Genomic DNA, 20,683 nt, shown 5'->3' on the forward strand with positions numbered 1-20,683 from the left:
GCCATGCAAGCCTGTATATACGCCCCTTAGTTTTTAAAACATTGGTCTCCCAGTTCCTTTCACGTCCTTTTTTCTCCATATAGCTTCCATACAAACTGAACGATTGGAATCAAGTGCTTGTATGAAAAAATTTTCTTGTTTGACAAGATATCTTAACGAAATTTGCAACAGACTATAACCAAAGGCAATGATGCAATCTCCGAAGAAATTTCAGATATGATGATATGATATGAGATATATGTTGACAGTTGATACCCTCAATCCCTGCCATTTGTTTCTCTCATTACCGCTTTGCTGACGATACAAGCCTTACACACACAACTAATCAGCGGCTGTCTCATCCTTAAAGGCTGCAGGTGTATCCAACTATTTCGGCTGTGTTGCCATATAAGCTTTTATCGTGAACATCTATATACATATATAAAAGAGAGTGACGTTAGTTACTACGCTTATAACTGGAGAACGCCTGGACCGATTTCGGTGAATACCACCAATTCGGACAGGTCTCCGCCCAAACAAGGAGAATACTTAAGAAAATTCTGGAAAATTTTCCGAAAAAAAAAATTATGAAGAAAATAAATTTTCAAATACGATTTTAAAAAGGAAATAAAAACGAACATGATTTTAAATGCTGTATTGCCAGTAGATGGCGTTGTGTGCATCAACTTTTGACAGCTGCATGCATATGCACAGTTGGCAACCCACGCAAGATGCAATGACATACATATGTGACTTGAGTTTAGTAACATAAATATCGGCATTTTCTTAAGCTTTTATCGGCTTTCGTTAGTTATTGTAATTCAATTTGATTTAATACATTGTTTTGAAACGATATATTAGCCGTGTTTTATTGGTAATTTTATGTTCACGGCTATTGTGAAAATTGCAAGCGAAAAGTGATTTCATAGAGGTGAGTTCAGTTTGATGAATGAGCATTTCAATGGTAAATGGTTATGGTCTTTGTTATTGCGTGCTCATCGATAATCAACCCAGGCCCGTAGCCAGCTTTTCATTTCGGGGGGGGCTGAAGTAAAAACATATATAAACTTTAAATTTTCTGTTTATTAAAAAAAACAATATAAATTCATATACATATTACTTAAATTATTTGGTAGTTGTAACTTAAATAAGTAATATTTTTCTTTTCTTCTTGTTTGCCATATCATTAATTACTTCATCTGGATCTATTTTAATATCCCAGTGCACTGCAATAACAGCAAGTGCACTCAGCCGCTCATTGCTCATCACACTGCGTGGTAAAGTTTTTATTCTTTTTAAGGTTGAAAAAGTTCTTTCAACGGAAGCGGTCGTCACTGGAAGAGTTGCTAAAATTGTAAGCAGGTAGTGAATATTTTTAAAATACGTTGCATCGCAATGTTGCAGTAATTTCAACACTTCTATGGTTGGATCTATTGTTGATAAGCTGGCACACCACAATCGATACTCTGATTTTAATGCTGTCATTGATATTTGCTCCTCAAAGTAAATAGTTAAATTTTTTAATTCTTCGGCATTATCAATTGCATCAAAACCTGGGAGTAGAATTTGAAATGACGAGAGTATATCCTCATTCACTAATAAACGTTCTGTCATGTTTTGAATCAGAGCATCAACGCATGGAATAAATATTGTAACTCTGAAGTGGCTTTCAGGGGTTGTGCAATGTGGATTAGCACGAGTAGTTTGACGCGAAGTCACTCTAGGCACTACAAGATCTGTGTCAAAAAGATCTTTAGACATTTGTGATGCTGTTTGGAAAATATCGTTGAAAAAACCATCCGCTGTTTCTCTTATCTGGTGCAGAGTTCTTATTAATTCTTTGGCTCGGTTCATTGCTGATACAAAATCCATAGATTTTTCTTGGAGTTGCACAGACAGTGGCAGCGTTAAGCTGAACAATTGCTCACAGACGAATAGACTAATCAAAAAATCGCTTTTCTCTACCGCTGCTAAGAAGGCTGACGCTTTAGACGAAATGGACCATGTCTTACTCGAAATTATTTCCAAACTTAGTACAATGAATTTGAAAAGCTCCACAAAGCTTATAATACTTTCATGCCTTTCTATAAACCTTGTTTCACAAAGGCGAATAAGTCGTCTTTTTTTGCTTTCTGGTGCGTGCTTCTGTATAACGTCCTGGAAAGTTGTGTTTGCATTTGAATGGTTTCTAAATAAATTTGCTATTTCATTGACAATACCAAGGCAGTTCCGTATTGAAGGTAATGACATAGTATTAGAAAGCGCAAGGTTCAATCGGTGACTAGCGCAATGAACATATCGTGCTTTTGGATACAGTTGTCTTATCCTGGTTTGCACTCCACTTAAATGCCCTGACATGTTTGCTGCTCCGTCATATCCCTGTCCAACCAACTTCGCCATATCAAGATGGAGATCTGTACAACGCTTAAGTATGACTTTTGATAAGTTTTCAGAAGACTGATCGGTAATTGGAATAAAGCCCACAAAATCTTCACGAAGTGCTGGATATTTGGATGAGAAGTCTACATACCGTAGACATAACGAAAGTTGCTCTTTACCTGCAACATCCATTGTTTCATCACCAAGAATGCTAAAACACTTTGCGCTATTCACTTTATTAATTATTTTGTTTGTCACAATATTAGCGCCAGTCTCGAGAATCTCATTTTGAATATCTGGACTTAAATATTTGGCATTCTTAGCACTATTCGCGATTTGAGCTCTCAAATTTTCATCGCCAGCATCCAATCTGAAGCGTAATAGGGCTCTAAATTTTCCATCCTTCTGTTCAGGCCGAGTTAATGACAGCGCGCCGCTATCATGGTTGCCTCTTAAAGGAAGTTCTTGCTCTGCGCAAAAAAGGATTGTTTCAATAATAGGTTTGAGAGCATTTCTATTTTCTTCTACTTCCTTTGCGCGCTGCATATCCAATCGAGACCTTATCTCTTGTTTGCTAGATAGCACATTTAAGAATGAAGTGGCCTTTTGAACACATTCTAAATGGTATATGTTTTGCTTGTGTTTATTAAAATTCTCTTTTGCATTCTTCCATTTTCGATAGCCAGTTACAAAATGTCCAGGATTTTGATGCCCACCTTTTCCCACACCTTCGTGAAAAAATAACCAACAAGGCTTACAAAAAACGCTGTCTCCACTTTTAGAGTAGGCAAGCCAAGCGAAATCTCCATCTGTAATCCACTTCTTTTGAAAACATCTTTTTTGCGATTTTGTTTCTGTAGCTGGAAATTCAAATGGTTCTTTTGGAAGCAATGTCGATGTGAGAATATTTTTTTTTGTTGTGTCGTCTAAAGACTTGTTATTTGCCTTAGCAATGTCAAACTGATCCGCTTGCCAAATATCAAGACTCTCTTCAGATTGGAATGCATCAACCATGTTTTTTTCAGGAGTTTGATTTAAACTGTCATGCTGATCTAGATATGTATTACCAAAAAAATTTGAAAATCTTTAATTTATTATTTTGTTTGCATTCTTTTTACCTTTCTCAGTGACATCAACTAAAGAACTTGAACTACACACATTTGTAGTGCTTGAATTTTCCAAAACAACATCTAGAAATATTTAAACAAATAGACAAAAAACAACATAGAAGAAAAACATAAAACCATAATCACAACAAACACATGTATGAACTTAAACAGCGTAATTTGATTTACTACAAAAACTAGTTAAATTTGTCAACACTTTTCTTAATAATTTATGCACATACATTTATTATTATTTCTTATTGTTATTTGTTATTTACATACATAAATAACATACTGGTAGTTTGTTTAAATTCAGTGACTTGGATTATGTTAGATTAACATAATCAATAATTTCTCCTGAAATCAACCATAATCACTCTTAATATGCATTGCCAAATTTAACTGGGTTTTTAGGAAGTAGATTTAGAGTTAAATTTTAGCACTGACCACTTTGCTTTGGTTTTTTAAAAAAAGATGAAATAGTTTTTTGATTTTTTGATCGCTTCATCTTTTTTTATTTATTTTTTAATCTTATTTTTCGACACTTCTTTACACTTGCATAAAACTTTCAATAATGAACCAGCCAAACAAGTGAGATACCTACACATAACATGTATATGCTCAAAATAACGGTATTTTGTAGTATGACGCCGAATTGCATAGTATGACACTCCAGATTTTGTTGTTGCTTTTTTTGTATACATATATATGCCAATGATCTAAAACAGTCGTGTGCAAGCCTCAATACTACTACACGTTTTCGCTGCCAAGTACGCTGAACAAATTTGTATGTTTGTTGTAGAACAACAGCAACAAGCGCCGATTCTTTGTCTAGACCTAGCGTACGTGTTCAGTCGCTTTCGTGTTTGTGTAATATTTTTCGCAGTAGCAGAATTATCGCTCAAACACTAGTGTTTGGTATTTTATTGCGTCTTTCGCAATTGAGCATCACTGATCTAAAATACTCACTACATAAATTGAATGTAAATGTTTTATTTGGCGCGTGCCATATGTTTTGTATTTCGCATAGATCTTAACGCTGACGAAACGGCGACAGTCAGTCACCGTCTAGTGTAGTTGCGTACGACTGTTATAGGTTTGAGCTGAGTTGTGTATAAGAGTTTCAAAAGATTCAGTCAGTGATAAATCTTTTTTATTTGCGATTTATTTAAAAAATTTCCTTATTTCGGGGGGGGCTTCAGCCCTCTAGCCCCCCCCCCTGGCTACGTGCCTGAATCAACCCAAACGTTAATTTCGGGTTGTTCAATTAATTTTTAGGTGGAATAATATGAAAATCAATTCGAGTTCGCTGTTCATTTCATTCTGATTGATCATATTGGTGTGGAATTCTATTTTCAAACGGTAAGTTGCCAAGAAAGATGTTTATTTTGTGAGATTATGACATTGGAGTACATGTTTTGTGTGTTCATTTCTCAGTGTAATTCAGAATGCCACGAGCCAAAAGATCTAATCTTTCGCATCGAACGCGAAATGCAAATAGAGTTCGGAATATTGCCTATCAATTGACGACAGATGAACAAGAAATCGCACGAGAACAGCGCCGTGTTAGTATGGCCCGACTTCGTGCATCACAAACACAAGAAGAAAGACAGGCGGAAAATGAAACGGCTAAGTTAACAATGAGAAATCGTCGGGCAAATGAAACAACTCAACAACGTGATAATCTAAATCAACGCATAAGAAGAAGTGCTTCAAGTGTTGATTTGGATCGAGTAGCGTTTCATTACGATTACAGAATTGATTACAGCTCGCATCCTTCCGTTAAAATTCACCCAATGGAGGTTGTGTGCAACCATTGCGGTGCATTGAAGTTCGCTGGAGAAACATCTGGACTGTGCTGTCTCAGTGGCAAGGTTAAATTACCACCATTGCCCTTGCCAACAGAGCCATTGCGTTCTTTGCTTACTGGTGAAACACCAGAATCACGTCTATCGAACGCTCTGAAATACAACGGATGCTTTCAAATGACTTCATTTGGAGCAGATATTATTCATGAACGCGGATTCAATCCGATTTTCAAGGTAATAAATTAACCGATCATTTTCTTTTGATGCACAAAATATATTGAATCTAATTTCGTAATTGACTCTACAGATCCTAGGCCAAATTCACCATAGAATTGGATCATTGCTACCACTTGAAGACGCACAACATAAATTCCTTCAAATTTACTTCATGGGCAACGGGGAACATCAACTTGATCAGCGCCAAACAATCAATACGGAAATGAGAAGAAGAATTCTTCGCGATTTGCAGCAGCTGCTTCATGAACATCATGCATTGGTTCGGTTATTCAAAACTGCGTTAGATCGCATGCTAAATGATGACTATAAAGTCGTGATCAGAGCGGATAAACGACCTGCTGGAACACACGAACGCCAATTTAACGCTCCAACAATAGATGAGGTTGCAGTTGTGATTGTTGGCGAAAGCCGGGAATCACGCGATATTGTGCTCACACATAATTCTCATTTCAATATGACACTAATGTCACTGATATCATTTTAGGTGAGGAAACTACCAGGAAGGTCACCGGAATGAATTTTTACGCGTATCGTTTGATGATTCGCCAAAATGTTGACAACTATTTGCTTCGGTTTCGCCGATTATTTCAGCAATTTTGCGTCGATATGTATGCCAAAATAGAAGCGGAGCGCCTCCTTTTCATCACTTTAAATCAAACCAAACTACGTACGGAGCAGTACATTCATTTACGCGATGCAATTAGCACCGAAGGAAATGCATCTGATTTTGGTCGGTTGACTACTTTACCGGCGACGTTCGTTCGCAATCCACGTCATATGCATGAATATACGCAAGATGCAATGACATATGTACGTCATTACGGCCGTCCAGACCTGTTCATCACCTTCGCGTGCAATCCTAAGTGGATAGAAATTGTTCAACTGCTGCTTCCTAACCAAATATGAAGTGATCGGCACGATATCACCGCACGTGTATTCAGGCAAAAAATCCGGTCGCTCATGCACTATATTGTTAGGCATCGTGTCTTTGGGGATACTCGATGTTGGATGTATTCCATTAAATGGCAAAAAAGAGGCTTACCGCATGCGCACATTCTCATTTGGTTAGTCGAAAGAATACAGCCAGACCAAATTGATGACTTCATATTTGCCGAGATTGCTGATCACGAAACCGATCCAGACCTGCATGATGTCGTAATTACAAACATGATTAATGGACCGTGTGACACCATTAACCCACAATCACCGTGCATGGTCGAGGGCAAGTGTTCCAAGCGTTATCCACAAAATTTGACTGTTGATACCATCACTGGCAAAGATGGTTATCCACTGTATCGACGTCGATCTTCTGATGATGGCGGTAGAACAATCACAGTCAAAGTGAAAGGAAATGATTTCGTGGTCGACAACTCTTGGGTTGTTCCGTATTCGCCACTTCTTTCCAAAACATTTAGGGCGCATTGTAACGTGGAGTATTGCAATTCAGTGAAGTCCATCAAGTACATCTGCAAATATGTCACGAAGGGCAGTGACATGGCGGCTTTTGGTCTTCAAGCTCCTGACCCCAATGATGAAATCACGCGCTATCAAATTGGTCGATACGTATGCTGCAAAGAGGCGATTTGGCGTATATTCTCATTTCCCATTCATGAACGCTATCCGAGTGTTACACATTTGGCAGTGCATCTGGAGAATGGTCAACGAGTTTATTTCACCCCAGCAAATGCCGCTCAACGTGCTCAAAACCCACCAGCGACAACATTGACCAGTTTCTTCTCGATTTGCAGAGTGATCCGTTTGCACGTGCGTTACTTTACTCAGAGATGCCGCGTTATTACACTTGGAATGCTTCATCGAAGAAATTTCAACGTCGAAAGCAAGGTAATGTAGTTCCTGGTCATCCAGATGTGCGTTCTACTGAAGCTCTTGGCTGTATTTATACAGTTTATCCGAAAAATGATGAATGCTTTTACTTACGACTATTGCTGGTGAATGTTCGTGGCCCGACATCATTTGAATCACTTCGAACTGTCAATGGTATAGTGCTGCCAACATTTCGTGTTGCACGTCACGAGCTCAATTTGCATTCAGAGAATCCCCATCTTGATATGAATGAAGAGATGCACAACCAGGCCTTGGTTTTGATAGAAGACATGTGTTACCTCATGTGCGGCAGTTTGTTAGCCAGGTTAGGAATGACGTCGCCTGATCGTGGAGTAAACGACGCTTTCGAACGAGAATTGCAGCGTGAACGTGAATACGACACAAGTGCATTAAGCCAATTGGTTCGAACGAATATACCATTGTTAAATACTCAACAAAAAGAAGTGTACGATACGGTGATGAAGGCAATTGATGATGGAAATGTCGGCATGATTTTCCTTGATGCGCCTGATGGAACTGGAAAGACATTCCTCATATCATTGATTTTGGCTGCAGTTCGTGCAAAATCAGAAATTGCTGTAGAAGTTGCTTCTTCTGGAATAGCGGCAACGATGTTGGAAGGTTGCCGAACCGCTCATTCTGCATTAAAATTGCCATTAAACCTGCAAGCGGTTGAAGAACCGACATGTAACATAGCGAAACATTCAGCAATGGCCAAAGTTTTAATAGCAAGCAAAATCATTATCTGGGACGAATGCACAATGTCGCATAAGCGCGCATTAGAAGCTCTGAATCGCACTATGAAAGATCTGCGTAATGACGCAAGACATTTTGGGGGTGCATTGATTTTACTCTCAGGCGATTTCCGGCAAATACTACCAGTAATACCACGATCGACCGCTTCCGATGAGATCAATGCTTGCCTCAAATCATCACCATTGTGGCGTTATGTGTGGAAACTTCTGCTCACGACAAACATGCGAGTTGCATTTCTAAACGATCCATCTGCCGAACTGTTCTCCAATCAACCGCTAACTATCGGTCATTTCATTCCCGCCAAATTTTTGCGATTCCGTCTCAACGAAAGAGGAGCTCATCAACAAAGTGTTTCCGAACATCATTGCTAACCACAAAAACTACGATTGGTTGAGTGAAAGAGTAATTTCAGCAGCAAAGGACAAGGATGTGGATCACTTAAACTTCAAAATTCAAAATCAAATCGTTGGGACACTGCATTCCTTCAAATCTATCGACTGTGTAACAAACGAAGACGAAGCAACCAACTACCCAACTGAGTTCTTGAATTCATTGGATGTGCCTGGATGTCCACCGCACAATTTACAATTGAAGGTTGGTTCAGTCGTCATCATGCTCCGCAATCTCAACCAACCAAAATTACGCAACGGAACGCATTTAGCGGTCACAAAACTCATGGCTAATGTGATTCACGCGAGACTACTAAAAGGAAAATTCAAAGGTGAGGAAGTTCTCATTCCGAGAATTCCAATGATCCCAACCGAACTGGAGTTTAAGCGAATCCAATTTCCAATTCGCCTCGCATTCACCATGACAATTAATAAATCACAAGGCAAATCATTGAGTGTTTGTGGCCTGAATCTGGAAAATGCATGTTTTTCACACGGACAACTATATGTCGCATGTTCCGTGTCGGAAAACTATCTGCTTTGATCGTTTTCGCACCTGACAACAAAAAGAAAAATATAGTTTATCACAGAGTGTTTCAATGAAATTACCTAAAAATAATTTATATGGCAAAACAACGTTTGCCGGGTCAGCTAGTATGTATTAAAGTATATGTATCACATACTTGAATGTCTGAGTGCCAAGAATTAAACGCATGCCACCACAGAGTGTGTACACTGGGGTGATTCAAAAAAAATTTTTATACTCTCGCAACAAAGTTGCTAAGGAGAGTATTATAGTTTTGTTCACATAACGGTTGTTTGTAAGTCCTTAAACTAAAAGAGTCAGATATAGGGTTATATATACCAAAGTGATCAGGGTGACGAGTAGAGTTGAAATCCGGATGTCTGTCTGTCCGTCCGTCCGTCTGTCCGTGCAAGCTGTAACTTGAGTAAAAATTGAGATATCATGATGAAACTTGGTACACGTATTTCTTGGCTCCATAAGAAGGTTAAGTTCGAAGATGGGCAAAATCGGCTCACTGCCACGCCCACAAAATGGCGGAAACCGAAAACCTATGAAGTGTCATAACTAAGCCATAAATAAAGATATTAAAATGAAATTTGGCAGAAAGGATCGCATTAAGGATGGGCATATTTGGACGTAATTTTTTTTGGAAAAGTGGGCGTGGCCCCGCCCCCTACTAAGTTTTTGGTACATATCTCGGAAACGACTATAGCTATGTCAACCAAATCCTATAGAGTCGTTTCCTTCAGGCATTTCCATATACAGTTCAAAAATGGAAGAAATCGGATAATAACCACGCCCACCTCCCATAAAAAGGTTATGTTTAAAATCACTAAAAGTGCGTTAACCGACTAACAAAAAACGTCAGAAACACCAAATTTTACGGAAGAAATTGCAGAAGGAAGCTGCACACAAGCTTTTTTTTATACTCTCGCAACAATGTTGCTAAGGAGAGTATTATAGTTTTGTTCACATAACGGTTGTTTGTAAGTCCTAAAACTAAAATAGTCAGATATAGGGTTATATATACCAAAGTGATCAGGGTGACGAGTAGAGTCGACATCCGGATGTCTGTCTCTCCGTCCGTCTGTCCGTCCGTCCGTCCGTCCGTCCGGCCGTCTGTCCGTCCGTTCAAGCTGTAACTTGAGTAAAAATTGAGATATCATGATGAAACTTGGTACACGTATTCCTTGGCTCCATAAGAAGGTTAAGTTCGAAGATGGGCAAAATCGGCCCACTGCCACGCCCACAAAATGGCGGAAACCGAAAACCTATAAAGTGTCATAACTAAGCCATAAATAAAGATATTAAAGTGAAATTTGGCACAAAGGATCGCATTAGGAAGGGGCATATTTGGACGTAATTTTTTTGGAAAAGTGGGCGTGGCCCCGCCCCCTACTAAGTTTTTTTTAGATATCTCGGAAACTACTATAGCTATGTCAACCAAACTCTACAGAGTCGTTTTCTTCAGGTATAACGACTAACAAAAAACGTCAGAAACACTAAGTTTTACGGAAAAAATTGCAGAAGGAAGCTGCACCCAGGCTTTTTTTTTTAAATTGAAAATGGGCGTGGCCTCGCCCACTTATGGACCAAAAACCATATCTCAGGAACTACTCGACCGATTTCAATGAAATTCGGTATATAATATTTTCTTAACACCCTGATAACATGTACGAAATATGGGGGAAATCGGTTCACAACCACGCCTTCTTCCAATATAACGCTATTTTGAATTCCATCTGATGCCTTTTCTGTATAATACGAGTATGTATATACATTAGGAACCAATGATGATAGCGGAATAAAACTTTACACAAATACGGTATTTGAAAAATATGTAAATGACGTATAATGAAATCTCGATTATCACTTTATCATGCGAGAGTATAAAATGTTCGGTGACACCCGAACTTAGCCCTTCCTTACTTGTTTAAATTGAAAATGGACCAAAAACCATAACTCAGGAACTACTCTACCGATTTCAATGAAATTCGGTATATAATATTTTCTTAACACCCTGATGACATGTACGAAATATGGGTGAAATCGGTTAACAACCACGCCTTCTTCCAATATAAGGCTGTTTTGAATTCCATCTGATGCCCTTTCTGTATAATATATACATTAGGAACCAATGATGATAGCGGAATAAAACTTTACACAAATACGGTATTTGAAAAATATGTAAATGACGGATAATGAAATCTCGATTATCACTTTATCATGCGAGAGTATAAAATGTTCGGTGACACCTGAACTTAGCCCTTCCTTACTTGTTTTTTTTCAATTGGTACTTCTTTTAATATTTCTATGTCACAGTGTGAAAATGAGCGAAGTCGAACTACAATCACGCCTACTTCCCATATAACACAATTTAAAATTCCATTTGATTTTTTCACTTTCCAGTACACAAATAAAGAATTAAATAATATAAGGGAATACAATTTTGCGGTAATAATTCCCTTTAAGTATGCTACCTTTTGACCAGAAATTGTCCAAATCCAACCAAAACTGTTCAAGCTCCTAGGTACCGAATATGTGGACCCCCGTTGACTTTTATAGTTGACTTTTGACCGAAAATATCGTTCATAGTGTGATATATGAAATTGAAATTCACACAGAATCCTTTTCTGACAATAGTACTTCTTCTAGTTCACTTTAAGCTGGATATATCCGCCAACAGTTGAGTCGTCTAAATGAAAATTGCAGAACATGTTTTATTCATAACAATGTATCTTTACGCCTAATATGTATCTTTACGTCTAAAATATGTAAATGAGTAACTAAACTAAAAATACCTTAATAACTAATAGGGTGTAACGTTAGGTGACCCAACATCCCAGCCCCGTTGAAAGGACTTTCAAACAGGTAAAACTGCAATTTTGTGGATTGGGCGACGAATTATACCCTTTGAAGTTCGTACATCAATCACTATGACTCGTGCATCCTTTCCTGGGATAGCATCTATGACACGACCAATTAGCCATCGTTGCGGAGGTATATTGTCCTCATGGATAAGAACCATTGCGCTCTTACCAACATTTCCATGGTCAGTGTTCCTCTTTGTTCTCGCTTGCAGGTCGCTTACATAGTCGTGTGACCAACATTTCCAAAATACTTGTTTGATGGCAGTTATTTGATTCCATCTGTTGACTTTATTGACGTTATCAGCTACTGTTCGCTCCGGAAGACTCTTTAACGCACTACGAGTTAAGAAGTGACCTGGAGTCAAAGCTTCGTAGTCGCTGGGGTCAGACGAAAGTGGTGATAGAGACCGAGACTTTAGAACTGCTTCTATTTCTACCAAGGCTGTAGTGAGTTCCTCATATGTTAACTTGGTATTCATAACGCTACGATTCAAATGCCCTTTGGCTGATTTAACTGCGGCCTCCCAAATGCCACCAAAATGAGGTGCCCTAGGAGGGATAAAATGAAAATTGATAAATTGATTAGCGCAATAATTTTTGACGACATCTTTGGTTTCCTTCTTGAAAAGAAAGGCTTTCAGCTCTGAAAGTTTGCTGCAAGCTCCGACGAAATTAGTTGCATTATCAGAATAAATATCTGATGGAAGAAATCTTCTTCAAATCATTCGTTTGAGTGATGCCAAAAATTCATCCTTAGACAAATCAGAAACGACTTCGATGTGGACAGCCTTTGTCGCGAAGCAAACAAATATGGCAACATAAGCTTTAGAGGGTACCTTGCCCCTGATGCGAAGATAGATGTTGACAGGTCCACAGAAATCGACGCTGCAACGAGAGAACGGTCGTGTTGGTGTTCACCGCTCAACAGGAAGATTACCCATCATATGTTGAAGCAATTTCGGTTTGTAACGCACACAATGAATACATGATCGAACAATACGTCTAGTGAGATCGCGAGCATTGACGATCGAGAATTGTAAACGGATTAAAGCCACTAGCGCTTTAGGTCCGGCATGGTAGTTTTTAATATGTAGATATCGAACATATCGCGTAACAATTTCACATTTACTTGGCAGTAGAATAGGATGTTTCTGGCTTTCTGGAAGATTGTCCTGATCAAGCTTTTCTCCAACCTTCAGTAGTTCAAACCCTTGAGTTGTGTATGTCGTCGCGCAAGAATTTTTGCGCTCGAACGAATAGCGATGAAAAGCGAAATAGAACAAAAAAGCCGAATGCGTGTTGTTTTGTTCACGTTATAAAAGCGAATGTAATTTATTTAAGCAATTGTTACATCTAATGTATGACAGGATTGCAGAGTGCCAAAATTTACAAAAAGTAGTAGGTGATGCCACTTAATTATCAGGTGGCGCTCTGAGTGCTCTGAACATACTCCCCCCGATGGCGAGTCATACCGCCAGCTAAATGATCATCGATGGAAAGAGCGCACAATTTAGAGATGGCTCGTTTGCAAATACCATTGACCGTTTTAACTTCAGCTACACGAACTTTAGAATCGTTCCCCAGGAAGACCTTAGTGACTCTTCCAAGCAGCCATTTGAGTGGTGGCAATGCTTCATCCTTGATAAGGACAAGAGTTCCAATTGGGAGATTGTTCCTTGGATATCGCCATCGTGAGCGTTGTTGCAAAAGTGATAAATATTCGGAACTCCACCTCTTCCAAAAAGTCTGTTGCATGAATTGTATTCGCTGCCAGTTGCTCAGTCGACTGGTGTTTATTGTTGAAAGGTTTGGTTCCGGTATAGACGTTAGTGGTGCACCTATAAGGAAATGGCCTGGTGTGAGAACATCTAAATCATCGGGATTTTCTGTAATTGGACAAAGTGGTCGAGAGTTAATAACTGCTGAGATCTGACATACGAGTGTTCTAAGTTCATCAAAAGTGGGTACTGCAGAACCAACAATTCGCCAGAAATGAATTTCGCTATTTTAATTGAGGCCTCCCAAAGGCCTCCGAAATGAGGAGACCGAGGTGGAATAAACTTCCAGTCAATTCCTTCAATAAGACACTGCCGATAAAATGCTTCAACATGTTGCTGCTTGAGAAATTGTTGCTGTAATTCTGCCATTTCAATTCTTGCTCCAACAAAGTTTGTTGCGTTATCAGACCAAATGACCTTTGGTTTTCCACGGATACAATAAAAACGACGCAATGCTGCTAGAAAAGATTCAGTTAATAGATCCTTTACGACTTCCATATGAACCGCTTTCGTTGTAAAACATATGAAGAGACTTATGTAACATTTCGTTGATGGCCTGCTTCTTATTTCAGATCAGAGATTTCGGTAGTAGAGCGTTCCGCAATAGTCAACTCCGGTGATTAGAAAGGCCCGACTTTGACGGACGCGGTCTTCTGGTAAGTTTCCCATAATCTGTTCGCAAATCTTGGGTCGTAATCTGAAACATCGCACGCACTTGCTTATTATGTGACTCACCACCTTTTTTCTCCCAGGGGCCAATATTGTTGTCGTATTGCAGCAAGTAATGCTTGAGGTCCGGCATGTAAATTCTGATGATGAAAATGTGTTATAATTCTGTGAGGGGATGTCCCTTGGGTAGAATGATTGGATGTCGTGAATGGTAATCCAATAATGCATTTTCTAAACGACCATCTACTCGAATAAGTCCAAATGAGTCTAAAAATGGTGACAAGGACGCCAATTCACTCGAAGTACTTATTGGCACAGACCTTTTAAGATCTTTGTATTCAGAAGAAAAATTCACTCTTTGCCCCATGCGAAGTAAATACCAGGTTCCTTGTTGAATGTGTGTTGTATCGAGAACAACAGAATGGTCCTTTTTGATGAACATGTGGACGTAACCATATATGCGCTGCATTACTGTAAAGGAGTTTATATATTTACAACCAAGCGAAATATCAGTTACTGAAGTTGACGAAAGTAATGCATTTTTCCGCCGTTCAGGTAAATTTCTAACGCGAATACTACTTTTAGGCCAATTTGTTTCCAAATCAAGCAGAAATGGGGGTCCAAATTTCCAAAGTGAAGAGTTTGATAACTCTATGGGCGATGCACCTCTCGACAAGATGTCTGCAGGATTCAGATGTGTTGGTGCATACCGTCACTCCATGCCATTTGTTAAATGTTGTATGCTTGTAATGCGATTGGCGACAAGGCTCCTCCTTGATCCATGACAAAACCGTTGTGGAATCCGACCAGCAAAAAACCGACAGTTAAATATTCGTAAATTGCATATAGACTGAATTACTTGAGCCAGAAGCGCAGCTGCACATAACTCTAGTTTAGGAACTGTGACCGTTTTTAATGGCGCAACCCTTGATTTCGAACAGAGCAACGTGGAATCTGCGTGTCCACCTAAACGAGATACTACGTAGATACAGATGCCGTAAGCTGAGAGACTGGCATCACAAAATGCATGTAATTCCAAGCTAGACTTTGGTAAGCCAACATATCGTGGAAGGGTCATATTTCCTATACTACTAAACTCATCGTAAATCTGAGGCCATGCTGTTTGATAAGTCATTGGTAGACTTTCATCCCAATCGATCTTCTCCACCCACAGTCGCTGAAGAAATATTTTTGCCTTGCACACTACGGGTCCAATTAATCCCAATGGATCATAAAGTTGAGCAATAATCGACAAAACTGAGCGCTTAGTAATTTTTCTATTGTTTTGGCGAGGAGTAAACGAAAATATGAAAATATCAGCCTCGGGATTCCATTGAAGTCCAAGCGTCTTTGTCAAAACACTTCCATCATCGAATTTGATTAATTTCTCCTTATCTGTATCCGGCACATTGCTAAGCACTTGTGGTTTATTTGAACACCACTTTCGAATTTTAAAATTTCCTTTACCTAACAGCTCAGAGGTTTGTTTCACTATTTCTTTTACTTCTTCAATGGTGTGCGCACCAGTGATTAAGTCGTCGACATAAAAATCGCGTTGAATTATTTTGGAGCCAATGGGGTATAAAACTGCTTCATCAACCGCAAGTTGATGCATGGTGCGAATAGCCAAAAATGGTGCAGACTTTATCCCATAAGTAACCGTATCGAGTTTGAATATTTTTATGTCATCTTTTGGATCGTCCCTCCAAAGTATGCATTGCAAGTAATTATCAGGTGCGGTAACACGAATGCACCGATACAAATGTCTCCTGTTAGGGCGACTGGATTTGCACGAAAACGAAGGAGAGTGTCGGCTACCTTTGGTTGAATGGTTGGACCTGCCATCAACGCATTGTTCATGAAATAACCAGTTGTAGTCTGTGCTGAGCCGTCGAATACGACTCTAAGCTTTGTTGTTGTGCTATCGTTTTTGAACACGAAATGATGTGGGATAAAATATGTGGGTAGCGATGGTATTGGCTTCGATACTGGAGACATGTGTTGTACTGGGCTTTAGAGGTAAGCGAACCGAATATTCGCCTGTCAGCAAACGACTGTAGTTTGCCTTATAGTGATCTTCGCAATCGAGTTCCTCTCTTGTTGCCTTACTAATGGGCTCAAAGCTGTTGTCTATTTCCCAAAATGATCGCACCAGTTCATTGGTAGATGGATGATCTGCGTCACACTCAAGAGATGTTGTTACTGTTGTTGTAAACGATGATAGCTTTGGCGATGTGCTTTGGCCACCGGATACGATCCATCCAAAACGAGTTTTTTGGAGAATATAATTATTTTTTAAACGAATTTGACCAATGCAAAGCAAATCAAAAAATATGCTTGCACCTATGAGAAGATCCCCACGTTGCGGCTTCTGAAACTCAGGATCAGCTAAGTTGATATTCGCTGGAATATCCCAATCACTGATTTCGAGTGGATAATTTGGCTGATAATCGGTGATTGTTGGAGTTACGGCAGATTCTAAATTGGCACTGAAGCTGTTATGTACAGAATGAATTGAAATGTTGACCCTAGAATTAACAGTAAATTCCGAATCTCCGATACCGTAAACTGCTAACGACGATTTAGATTTTTTAATTTGTAATTGATTTGCTAATCTCGTCGTTATAAAGTTGATTTGTGAAGCAGAATCGAGGATCGCGCGACATGGTATTAGCGATCCGACACTGTTGCGAACAAAAACAATAGCAGTTGCAAGAAGCACACATTCAGTTGAACAAGAGCGTGACTGAGGTGAAGGTGAGCGACTTTTTGATGTCCTTGTGACGAGGACAGCTGGCTGTGGTGGACCAGGTGTGGTTTCAGAAATACCAGTATAGTTTACGATACTTTGTATTGCTCACATGTGTGCTAGGTGTTTTTGTTACCATAGCATGAGTCACATTTTCTAATGTTTGACATCTCCTCTGCAAGAACGTAGCCATATCCGTCCACGTGGGCAACTCGTCAACTGGAATCTTTTTTCCCACAATGCGTGTGTTTCGGGATCTAATTTCTGTGCAGCGATATACTGAAGCAAACAATCAGCTATTTGTTCGATCGTACCCAACGAATGCAAGGCTCGAACATGCGATACTAATTTGTCCACCAGCGAACGCAACTCTCCTGATTTCTTGTCAGTGCTCACTCTCTGCAATCCGAATAGCTCTTGAATGTGTGCCTGAAAAATCAAACGTCGATTACTGAATCTTTGACTAAGTAATTTCATAGCAATTGTGTAGTTTTCGTCACGCATTTCAAGTGATTGGATAGTATCCAGTGCTGCTCCCTTTAGGCATGAACGAAGATGCTGGAATTTTTCCAAGTTTGACAATTCTGTGTCATCGTGTACTATTGTTTGAAACATGCCAAAAAAATTCGGCCAATCTGTATACGCTCCTCCAAATGACGGTAGTTGCAACTGCGGCAGACGAGACTTTGGTTGTTTCATCACAATGACCGATGGCTGCTCCTGTAAAGGTTGATTTCTAGTAGATGACATTACTTGAGGATCCAACTTGTTTAACTCCCTCGTGAACGCTGCCTTAACTCTGATGAAAGTCGCAGCAAACTCATCGCGAGTGGTGGTTTCAAGCTCATCAGGGTCCTCTTCCTCCAATTGTGACTGCGTTAATTCGAATTGATGCTGAATTCGATCGAGCTGTTCTGATCGGACTGACAGCTCTGCATGATCCACAGAATTAAGTTCTTCCATACCAAGTGGTGTTGAATTTAATTTGCGTAAAATGGCTTCACTTTTCTTTTTAAGAACGACATTTTTTTTTTAACTTGTATGACCGCTCGAATGTTGCGAGGTAACTGTTTGCACGGCAAACTGTTTATATTAATACGGTTTAAATGAAACTGTTTTACTAAATTAACAGTCGAAGTTCGTGATTTGTACACCGTATATTTTTGCACGGCAAAATAGGAGAAAAACCACGAGCAACAATACTATTAACCGCGATGAGTTAACTGTAGGATCTGGTGATCTGTACACGGTACTGCGAAAGGAGCAACAAAGTATGCAAAGTAACTAACTGCACGCGGTATCACGTCGGGGTCACCAACAAATGTATGTCGTCGCGCAAGAATTTTTGCGCTCGAATGAATAGCGATGAAAAGCGAAATAGAACAAAAAAAGCCGAATGTGTGTGGTTTTGTTCACGTTATAAAAGCGAATGTAATTTACACCCGCGGCCAAACGTAACTTACCACTTGATATTTTTTCACTATTTTCAATTTTTTTCGTTCTTTGGGTAACTTTTTTATGGATTTAATAGAATACGAGGAATATATCGATGGCTCGAATATATTTGGTTAACTGTTGACTTTAATCTGGCCCATTTGTAAAATTAAATTGAGACAACTTTTTTTTATTTGCACACAAGTCTTTGATTTCATTATTACTAATTCTTGTAATAACTTAACAACATTTTTTGTTTCAATTGAAAATGGAATTACAACATATTCAAAAAGAATAACGGGAAATCTAATATGGCGTCGGTCCACCTCTAGCGGATATTACAGCTTCGATACGAGCAGGCATTGACCCAACAAGTTTCTCCAAAACACTGCTTGAAATTTCCTCCTCCCAAACACTTTCTAACATTTTTTTTAGTTCTGGTTTACTTTTACTTATTTGACAGAAATTATTTTTTTTTTAATATTTTATATTTGTGTAAGTCAGAGATCACTTCGTTAAAACTTAACGGAAAAATTCCATTACCGCAACAAGTACAGTTACAATGAGTGATAGAACACGTTTTCGCTAGAAATTTCTTAATGGTAAGTTACGCTTGGCCGCGGGTGTATTTAAGCAATTGTTACATCTAATGTATGACAGGATTGCAGAGTGCCAAAATTTACAAAAAGTAGTAGGTGATGCCACTTAATTATCAGGTGGCGCTCTGAGTGCTCTGAACAAGTTGTTTCCAGGAACGGGTTCAAATTTCGTAGTATACCATTTGTCATTGAATTTCGCTGCAACAATCGAATGTCTGCAGCGTAAGGCTGTTGTTGAACGTTCCAAATAATGCAAAGCAAAGCGCGATGTAGTTCATCAGTAGTAAGTGGTCCATCCACCATTTTCGTGTTATCTTTTTTAAGTCTAGTGTAAAAACGTAGCATTCATGAGACAATCCGCCCTTCACGAGTATGAGTACTGTACCTGTCAAGCGCTTCTAGAAGATAATTATTGTTTGTAATTATGTTAAATTCTGATTTACGTATTTCTGCATTAACAATTTCTATGCCAACTTTTTCCATTAGACCATTTTCTTTCATCTTCGTATAGGAACTCAGGACCATTAAACCAAATTGACGTTGTGAGTTCTAATGATGTGCTTCCTCTGGAAACAATGTCTGCTGGATTGCTTTTCGTTGGCACATGTCTCCAACAAGCATCCACAGTCAAATCCTGAATCTCCGATACTCTATTATCCAAACGTATCGAAATTATAATTCGTAAGTATTGACTTAATTTTTGCAAAAAGTCGAGCAAGTAGTTGTGCACCGCAAAGTTTCAATTTTGGGAGCGACTGTCGTTTAGTTGATGCCACTCCTGATTTTGCCGTAAAAAGACGAACGCTAACATTACCAACATTGTTAACTATGCGTGTATATATTCCGCAGCCGTAAGCACGTATCGAAGAATCACAAAATCCATGTATTTGTAAAGATTTCATGCTAGCAGATAAACAACACCTTGTAATTCTAACAGAAGGTAAATCCGAGAGATTCTTGACAAATGTTTTCCACAGCTCCTGAAGTAGAATTTTAGTGGTAACGATTACTGGTGCTAGTACTCCTAGCGGGTCAAAGAGCGATGAGTATTGTCCTTTTAGTGATGGTTCCGTTTATTGTCTGCCTTGGTAGAAATGAAAACATAAAATGATCTTTAATTTGATCCCATTTAAAGCCAAGAGCACTGGTGACAGAAGTATCTCGATTTAAGTTCTTGTCAGTGTTTTCGACTCTGAAACATTGGTGGTTGGAATGCCATTTTGACAGCTCAAATCCACCTAATTTTAGCAAATCTTTTACCTCATGTTTTATCATTGATAGCTCCGCAAGTGAGTCAGCTCCACACAGCAGATCGTCGACGTAGAATGATGACTTGACGACATCTGACTCAACGACAAATTGCGACACATACTGATCCGCGAGGTAGTGTAGACTACGCACAGCAAGATAGGGTGCGGCTCCCATTCCGTAGGTGACAGTTTAGAGCTGAAATGTCTGCTTATTCTTATGAGGCGAACTCCTCCACAAAATGTACTGAAACCTCCCATGTTCCTCATTGATTAGTATCTGCCTATACATTTTAACGATGTCTGCAGTAA

General features: G+C 39.2%; 1 protein-coding gene across 1 annotated transcript; it reads left to right on the forward strand.

Annotated features, from left to right (window-relative positions):
- Positions 1–6,676: 6,676 nt before the first annotated feature.
- On the forward strand, positions 6,677–8,481 carry LOC126755759 (uncharacterized). Its single transcript, XM_050468497.1, has 2 exons — positions 6,677–7,072; positions 7,258–8,481. Exons 1-2 carry the CDS (start codon positions 6,677–6,679, stop codon positions 8,479–8,481), a joined length of 1,620 nt encoding a protein of 539 aa, XP_050324454.1.
- The last annotated feature ends 12,202 nt before the right edge of the window (positions 8,482–20,683 follow it).

The sequence above is a fragment of the Bactrocera neohumeralis genome, chromosome 4 (assembly GCF_024586455.1).
Source record: "Bactrocera neohumeralis isolate Rockhampton chromosome 4, APGP_CSIRO_Bneo_wtdbg2-racon-allhic-juicebox.fasta_v2, whole genome shotgun sequence".
NCBI classification, from domain to species: domain Eukaryota; kingdom Metazoa; phylum Arthropoda; class Insecta; order Diptera; family Tephritidae; genus Bactrocera; species Bactrocera neohumeralis.

Coding starts and splice junctions, on each gene's coding strand:
- LOC126755759 (XM_050468497.1), top strand. CDS start 6,677: ATGATTAATGGACCGTGTGACACCATTAACCCACAATCACCGTGCATG. Junction 7,073..7,257: donor GCTATCAAATTGGTCGATAC/GTATGCTGCAAA, acceptor CTCGATTTGCAG/AGTGATCCGTTTGCACGTGC.